The sequence below is a fragment of the Triticum urartu genome, chromosome 5 (genome assembly GCF_003073215.2).
Source record: "Triticum urartu cultivar G1812 chromosome 5, Tu2.1, whole genome shotgun sequence".
In the NCBI taxonomy this organism is placed as follows: Eukaryota; Viridiplantae; Streptophyta; class Magnoliopsida; order Poales; family Poaceae; genus Triticum; species Triticum urartu.
Window position 1 is genome coordinate 562,076,760 of NC_053026.1, and position 8,759 is coordinate 562,085,518.

An 8,759-nucleotide genomic window follows, 5' to 3' on the forward strand; every position below is an offset into this window, starting at 1 on the left:
CGAGAATTCTTGATGTAAAAGCCAATAGGGGCTCCTCCCCTACTAGTCTAGCTTTTTTAGAGACAGAAGAGCTAAGCAGTGTTACACAAAAGAATAGCATGGGCACGACAACATGGGTTCAAGGTATGTTTGGTTCATATCTAGCTTTGCAAAAACTAGCCTTAGGTAATTGTGTGTAACAAAACATATTGTCATTTTCTGTTGGAATATATGAGTCATGGACCATATGAAATTCAAAATCGTGGCAACAGGTTGCCATTTTTTTTGGAATATATGGGTCATGGATCATCTGAAATTCCAAAGCGTGGCAAAGTACATCGAAAATGATTTCATCCATTTTTTGTCTGAACAAACTATTGGCCTATCATTTTTTAGGGTTCTACCATTCTTTTGTTTAGTTCATACTAGTTAATGTGTACGTGCAATGCACGTTAATTTGGAAGTATATTAAGTGCATGCCGATATTAAATAGGATATTAGTTGCGTGTTATTATGTGATTAGCACTATATTTGGCATGAAATTAACTGCACGTTAAACATGTTGAACGCTCAACATTGAAGCAGTATAGGTCGTTGAATTGACATGATTTGATGGCTGAGATTAATTGAATCTGCCTCTTTAGATCTTTTTATACTGGTGTGGATATAGATATAGATACTGTATATTATAGGCCTATCCTGCACTAAATTGGACTTGTTAGACCGTGCAGGGCCTCTGGGCCCGATAAAAGAGGCCCTGCAAGGCCCAACACGGCTTGCAAATTTCACCCCAACCCCCCTCCCAAACAGAAAATTAACAATTCCCCCCCTCCTCTCTCCCACCACCGACTGCCCGCGCCATTCCTCTCCCTCTTCAGCTCCACCGGCGGCGAGCCCCCGTCCTATCCCCCCGGCCCCCGCGAAGCAGCCGCGAGCGCTTTATCCGCCGGCCCGCCCTCTCCGCGGCCGAAGGGCTCCCGCCGCGCCGCGGCCTTCCTCTCCTCCTCGGCCGCCGCCCGCCGCCACCCCGGCCCCCGTCGGACGCGTCACCGGAATCGCCGTTCCCGCTCCAGCCTCGGCGCTCCCCCGCCATCCCAACGCTGCCCACGATTTCGGCCATTGGGTTCTCAGGTACGGCCACTTCTCCGTCCACGACTGGTTAAACCCTAACGAACCTCCAAAAAACTCGGGCGCACCCCATCTAGATCCGCCTTTTGTAAGAGTAGGACGTGATGGTTTGCTCGTCCAATGTGCTCGCGAGTTGGGGCTGGCGTAGTGGCGTTCTGAGTTGCAGCCTAGATAATCTGTTCCCTTATGTTCCAAAAAAAAGAGAAAAAGAAAAACAATCTGTTCCTTACCATGTTGGTTGGTTGGCTACATGCACATTTTGCCTCAATGATAGAACTGCATCTGTAATCTCACATCGTGATCAGTCCTCACCTGATGAAAAGTAGCATATCGACAAGTTAGTTAGTTATCTGAAGTTTCTGGAATAGTTTTCGGACACTGCCTGCTTCGATACATTTCAGTCTTTACCGTTGGCTGATCTAAGTTCTTTTTTTTTACCAGAACACGTCGATGCAGAGCATAAAACGCTTGCCCAAAAGCGTCCACAGCTCCTTGCGCTCAAGCATTATCTTGTCTGACCTCCCAAGGGTTGTCGAGGAGTTGGTATATAATAGCATCGATGCAAATGCCAGAAAGGTATGCCTTTCAAATGTAGGAGAATAGAAAAGAATCTCTATATGCTGTCCTGAATAGGTTTCCTTTGATTTGAACATAAATGCAAAACAGTCCACAGTTCGGCTTGTATTTTCTATATTGGGTATTGCTTTTTTACTTTCACATTCAAAAAGGGTAAATGATCTACATTGGTATTCTCAGCATCATGTATTGGCATTTTTATACGCCTGTACCTATTTCAGATCGACGTTTCAGTAAATGTCAGAGCATGTTATGTTAAAGTGGAAGATGATGGTATGTGCTTGCATTACGTTTTGAACTTTCTTATCACTGGGATTTGCTTCTGAAAAACTTGTTTTTTGTTGTACTTATTGCAGGTTGTGGTATTGCTCGAGATGAATTGGTTCTATTAGGAGAAAAATATGGTAAGTTAGATTTTTTTGTTTGTTTGTATTTATAAGCTTGCCTTTTCCTAACTCAGCAGTACTATTTGCTTTATCTTAAAAATTGCATCGTTGCAACTGATCCTTGCACAGTGAATCATATCTTTTGGGGGCTCATTTGAATTCATGGACATCAGAATGAGATTTTTCTCATACAGAAATGACTGCTTGATTTGCTTCGAAAAGCCATTCTGTGATAGTTGACCTCGATGATTGATATTCAAAGGGGATATGCTTATTCTACCCTGAATTCTTATTGTTACTTGCATAAGGCTATAAATTGACGACTGATAAATGACCAAGGGTGCTTTATTTTCACTAGAAGGGCATGCAAATATATTTAATCATCAGTAGGTACATACAGATTCCAAGATAACATACTTACATACATTTATTTCATCACTCGTTGGTCGTGACATGTTAGTTGCATTAGTACCTCCAGCTGGCTGATTTTTTATCTTGTTTTCTTCTCTCACTGTTCAACTCAATTTAGTTTATATCCTGTCATCATCGTTGGATTGGATTCTTTTGGTTGTTAATAAGTAGGAACTCCTTTGATGGAACTAGGAACCCCTCCTTTGATTGAAACTAGGAATCCCTTCTTTGGTGGAACTAGGAACCCCTTCTTCTTTGATGGAACTAGGAACCCTTCCTTCTTTGATGGAACTTGGAACCCCTTCTTCTTTGGTGGAACTAGGAACCCCTTATTCTTTGACGGAACTAGGAACCCCCCTTTCTTTGACGGAACTAAGGAACCGCTTTTTTCAGATTCAATTAATTATCTTGTTTGTCATTTGTTAAGTAGAGGCTCACCACCTTGTGCAAGTATCTAAAGAAAGAACTACTCAATGCTATTCAGTGGATTTCAGTGTGCTAATGATGTATAACCTCCTTCTGCCATCACAGCAACATCCAAGTTTCCTGATGTCATGGGTGATGCGGAATCTAGTTCTAGAAGTTTTGGATTAAATGGTGAAGCGCTCGCATCACTTTCTGATATCTCTGTGGTTGAAGTCAGGACGAAGGCTCGTGGGAGGCCAAATTCGTACTGCAAGATAATAAAGGCACCGCTTACACACTATACCCATTTACTGTTGTGCATACTCTTGACCTATTCATGTATAATGTATCTGAATGTCTTGTCCTGTGGCAACTGCACAGGGATCCAAATGCTCACATTTAGGAATAGATGACCAGAGGGAAGCTGTTGGTACAACAGGTACTTGTTTGATATTTTTCTTGAATAAAAGCAGAGTGGCTGTTATGCATGCTACACATGTTCACCAAGTTAGGCACACTATAATACACAATGCATGTGAAGAATGAGATGCTGTCATTTTTCTCTAGTCATGTGTGCTATATTTTTGTCATGTTCTTGGCGAACTTATCAGAGAAGTTTCATCTTTGTAGTTGTTGCTCGGGAGCTTTTTTATAACCAGCCTGTGCGGAGAAAACAAATGCAATCTGGGTATATTTGACCTTTATTTATTGTTCACATGTACATGTTTCTCTGATTTCACAGCTTTGTATGATAAATAATTTGAGTAATGATTTCTAAATGTAATATTTTGTAGTCATAAAAGAGAACTGCACAATGTGAAGAAGTGTGTCCTGCGAATTGCACTTATTCATCCACAGCTTTCAGTCAGACTTCTTGACACTGACAGGTAGAGGTATTCTACCATGCTATACTAGGCATTTTAGTCTTACCTACATATTTACAATTTACATGTCTTTTCTACAAATGCAGCGAAGATCAGTTGCTATACACAGTTCCTTCATCATCCCCTTTGCCTCTTATATCAGACAGTTTTGGAAATGATGTCTCCAGTTGCCTTCATGAAATATCTACCTCACATCAAAGCTGGGCTCTTTCAGGGCACATCTCTGGACCAACAAATGTGTTCTGTAATAAGGTAATGTCATTTCTGTGTATTCCGAGCTGTTCAAACTGAAGTTTTGACAAATTTTCTTTAGCAAAGTGCACTTTTTTCCATTTCAGGATTTCCAGTACTTGTGTATCCTACAGTCCTATTCGGCAATTATTCGTTATCTACTTTCCTTTACCATTTTTCAAATACTTGAGTTGGAGACATCATCCTTTACTTCTCAAAGATATCAACTCAAGATTCGTCAGTAGAAGCCCAATCCATAATATTCTGAATAGTCTGGCAGCTAGTTTCCAGTCTTCTATTACAAGGACGATTGAAGAAACCGATATTCAGAGCCGAAAGAGGCAGAAGACTAATGTCTACCCTGCATTTTTGCTGAACTTCTTCTGCCCTAGATCTAGCTATGATCTACATTTTGAGCCTTCAAAGACTATTGTGGAATTCAAGGTGATTCAACGTATATGTGTGCTTTTGAGTTCTGATTTTCCCATTTTTTCTAGGAAAGGTTGATTTTTACTACTTGTATGGATATTACACACACTTTGTTTTTATTCAAAATTGGACAAGCACACTTCGTGTCTCTGGCATCCTATATATCAAAGTAAGTGATCCTATTTAAATTCACATGCAAGCCATCCACATCATCAAGCGCATGTAACACTTCCACTTTCCACTACATGCAAGCCCTCCACATCATCATTTTTTATTTTTTCAGCAACAAATAATTGAACTTGAATGTCACAAGGCAATATAACATGCATCCACCCTCTATTTGCCTCTAGGTTTGCCGCCTGTCATATGGTGAGAATGTGGTGCAATATTATTCTCATATGTATATTCTAATTTTATTTTGATAATTTCATTGCTATTAATTTCCGCAGCAACTTGGGGGGGGGGGGGTTATCTAGTGTAAGAAATAAGACGTTGATGTCTTTTATGTTTTCCATTTTCAGCTGAATTTACTCTCTCATAGCTTAATTTTAATATTTCCTTCTTTTCTTACTGTTCAGGATTGGCAAAGTATCTTGTTTTTCTTTGAACAAACTATCACAAACTACTGGAAGAAGCATGTACCACAATCATCAAAAGGTTAGAGGCTAAGATCTTCATTTGCCTTGTAATGTCTTAAAACTGAATAATTTTGGAGAAGTTCTTGGTATGAATGGATTTGTAACTGTTACCCTTTCCTACTGGCAGGCAAAGCTATTGATGATACCTGTGTTCCTCTGAAAAGTGATGGTTAGTGACTTCTGGTGAACATATTTTACTTCTTTGATTCTCATTTGTTTTTCTTTGTTGTGACCTTTCTTCACGTGTTGTGGTGTTGTGGCTGCAGTGAAGTTGAATAGGGCCTTCCTAAAGCATCAAAATGTACAGAACAAGGAAGATGATGCTGATTTACAGGATCACACTCCACGTAAGAGTTCAGTCAGAGAAAGCAATTTTGGTACAGGTGCAGCAACAGCTCCTAAAGACCTGGACTACTTTTCTTTTGATATGAAACCATCCCCATGGCATGTCTGTTATCCAGATCGAATCAGCGATGCATCTGAACACTCTGACAATGTTGCTAGGAACGATCTTACACATTTTCCTAAAAGGGTCAGTTATCAGTGGTTGGAGGATGGTTCCTCCGAGCTAGAAGACTGTAGTCTTTCAGGTGCTAACCCAACTGTTTGGAAAAAGCGACGGATGGAAGGTATATTCCATGGGCATGCATATTCCTGTGAAGTTGGAAATTTTGAAGATGTGCAAACTGAAGGCCTTTCAGCTGATAACCAAGAGTCTGAGATAATGGGTCCAGAAATTGATCTCCAAGAACCTTGCTTTGGGGTTGTCAATAGACCCAACAGAATTACCTGTGATTTTATGCATAATGAAACTAATATAAATGGAAACATGTCTGGCTGTGATGGATTATATACTGAATTTGATAGATTCGATGATGATTGCCTACTCAATGAAGTCACAGAGACAATGGGTGATATTTCTTGCCCTGAGATGCCCCACTTCAGTGATGAATTCTACCATGAAGGTTGTAGTACCCCCATTATCTTGAAAAGGTGCAGTACAAGAAAGCAGTTGGGGACTGCAGCAGGATATGTTGACGGCCTTGAAACTAATGCAATTGCTCAGATGAACTTCCCTGATATCCGTGCAACGTGGGAAAGTGACGTCATGGATATGTCCTCCATCAAAGATAACCATCTTCATTTATCTCATTCATTCTTGTTACCTGATACACCTAGCAGTCAAAGTCATGCAAGGACTGGCTTGGAATTGCAGAGGAGATCAAGTAAAAGGTTTGCTTCTTGGAACTGTGAAAATATGGACAGTGATTTTAGATCTACTTGGGACAGATTCACCAGTAATTCGTCAAGAATATGTGAAGGATCTAAACATTTCAATAACTTAGATGATGAACCTCAGTCACCGAATTACCTCAATCATGTCGATCAGTTTGTTTCTGAAGATGATGAGATACCGTGGAAATCAAAAATCAGTGCACCATTGTCACACATTATTTCTCCCGAGAAAAGTACCAACGGTTACCAGTTGAATGGCTCTTCTTCCCACCTGGCAAACAACAGTGTGCCTATTAAAGATCTACCTAATCAAGACAATTTTGGATGCGACAGGAGATCCAGGTTTTCCAAGGGTAGATCTAGGAGCTGTTCTGCCCCACCATTTTACAAAGGCAAACGAAAATTCCCTGGATTAAATCATCCTCAGACTAAATTGACAGCAGACGGTGATAAAGATATCCCCATTAAGGACTCAGAAGGTTATTCTTCTTGCAACCTTTGCCATCCTTGTGTATTGTGTTGTCAGTGCTAACTTTGTACTGTTCGAATTGAATGTAGAAACTGCACCTGCACCAGAGAATATCTCAAATATGAGTGCAACCCAGCCTATTCCTGAGACTTGCAGCAGTGAATTTTGTGGCCTAAATTTCAGGTATTCTGCTATTGCCCGCATTTACGTAATGCTGAAAAAGTCCTTGAGCCTGTTACTGAACGCTTCTCTCATTTGGGTCAGCTTGAAGGGAAACGTGAAAATGCATGAAGAGACATGTTCTGATGGGCTTGAAAATTTTACTGCTCAAATAACTAAATGGCGGGATGACTCTGACCAGCATACAGTTGAGCATGCATTAAAGTTTGAGATACTCACATATATGGACTTGAATATGGCCCAGTTACTGTGCACTAATTCTATGCTTACTATTTTATCTCCTTGTGTAGGCTTTGGAGTCGCCACATATTCCTTCCGCATGCTACGACGATATACTTAACATTTCTTCTGGGCCTTTACATCTCTCTTCTAGCTCGCTAGTTCCTGAGTGTATTGATAAAAATTGCTTTGAGGAGGCAAGAGTTTTGTTGCAGCTGGATAAGAAATTTATTCCCGTCATATCTGGGGAAATGCTACTCCTTGTTGATCAGGTTTGTAGCTTATTACTTGATAAACAGCATTCCTGGCAAATGAAATATTTTTAGTAGTATATCTATTTATTGTTTCTTTGCAGTAATAATAATTAGCGAATGTTCATGAAGTGGATCCTTGACTTCATCATGCTTGATCGCAGTTTTTTTTGTTGTTGAGGTTTTTGGATATATGTCCAATATCAGAAAGTATTCCTATTATATCGCGATAGTGAATTCTGAAGCATGCATTCCCTATGTTCGTGTAATTTCGAAAGTAGACAATGCATGTATGATGGCAGAAAATATTTTCTGAGATATTTAGAAAGTCATGTCCTATCTTACTCCTGTGCAGCATGCAGCTGATGAAAGGATACGTTTGGAGGAGCTCCGTAGCAAGGTTGTTAATGGTAAACTTACCAGGGAACAACTTTTAAATAGGGCTTTTCATCTTACATGTTGATTGGATTTTCAGGTTTTATCAGATGAAGACCGAGGTATCACTTACTTGGACTCAGAGAAGGAAATGGTACCTCATGTTCTTATATTTGTCATCTGCTGCGTTGTGTTAATATAACACGTGTGGACATGCGCGAATGTTGTAGTGTTATAAACTGAGTTTTTGATAGCTAATGCTAAGACTTCCATGTGGTGCCAGGCTCTCCCTGAGGCTGGATTTCAATTGTTCCAGAAGTATGCTGAGCAGATTCAGAAATGGGGCTGGATTATCAACAATTCCAGCACTTCCTCTCATTCATTCAAAAAGTATGTGTTTGATTACCATCTGGTCTTATTTTTTTATCGGTTTTGTCTTATAAGCTATATTTTTCATGAAATTGTTTCACACGTTTCTGTTTGTTCATTTTAGTTTTCCAGTCCCCTTTCAGTACTTAACGCATCTCCTTTTCTTTTTTAACAACTTGAGATTTGACTGTAGTTTTCTTTAGATTTTGCAATTTTGTTAGCACTTACAGAATCCTTCTGTTGATACTAAGATATACCATTTACTTTATACTCAGGAACATGAACATTCTGAGGAAACAAGGCCGTGTAGTTACCCTTGCTGCTGTAAGCAACCTTTTCTATCATCTATATCCATTCAACGCGTTTGTAATATTGCTGTTCCTACATATGTTACTTCAATCTTCTACCGGGTTAGGAGTCCTATTGGTTTGTACTATTGCTGAGATCCGTTTATTTCATAGGTAAATGGTTATGTTATAAAACCCCAAAAGTTCGTTTGATCTTCACCTTGAAATTGTGCATAGATTGATAATTACTGTATGAATGGAAAGAGAAGTTAACCTCAGGTTTCTCAAAAGTTTGAAAATAACAGA

The 8,759-nt window shown here is 39.8% G+C and overlaps 1 protein-coding gene across 1 annotated transcript; it reads left to right on the forward strand.

The window, feature by feature from the left end:
- Window positions 1-792: 792 nt before the first annotated feature.
- On the forward strand, window positions 793-8,719 carry LOC125510748 (DNA mismatch repair protein MLH3-like). The gene is made up of 21 exons (XM_048676004.1): window positions 793-1,110; window positions 1,549-1,683; window positions 1,905-1,956; window positions 2,040-2,087; window positions 3,012-3,169; window positions 3,267-3,324; window positions 3,516-3,573; window positions 3,680-3,772; window positions 3,856-4,021; window positions 4,108-4,123; window positions 4,221-4,444; window positions 5,008-5,086; window positions 5,195-5,236; window positions 5,334-6,782; window positions 6,862-6,955; window positions 7,037-7,139; window positions 7,243-7,443; window positions 7,778-7,822; window positions 7,898-7,951; window positions 8,081-8,187; window positions 8,442-8,719. The coding sequence occupies exons 2-21, from the start codon at window positions 1,558-1,560 to the stop codon at window positions 8,629-8,631; spliced, it is 3,363 nt and encodes a 1,120-aa protein (XP_048531961.1). The 5' UTR covers window positions 793-1,110; window positions 1,549-1,557; the 3' UTR covers window positions 8,632-8,719.
- The last annotated feature ends 40 nt before the right edge of the window (window positions 8,720-8,759 follow it).

Bases quoted from the DNA above. Each gene is read 5' to 3' on its own strand.
- LOC125510748 (XM_048676004.1), top strand. From the start codon at position 1,558: ATGCAGAGCATAAAACGCTTGCCCAAAAGCGTCCACAGCTCCTTGCGC. The intron at 3,574-3,679 runs GTATATTTGACC...AATATTTTGTAG, and splicing joins AGAAAACAAATGCAATCTGG to TCATAAAAGAGAACTGCACA. The intron at 7,444-7,777 runs GTTTGTAGCTTA...ACTCCTGTGCAG, and splicing joins TGCTACTCCTTGTTGATCAG to CATGCAGCTGATGAAAGGAT.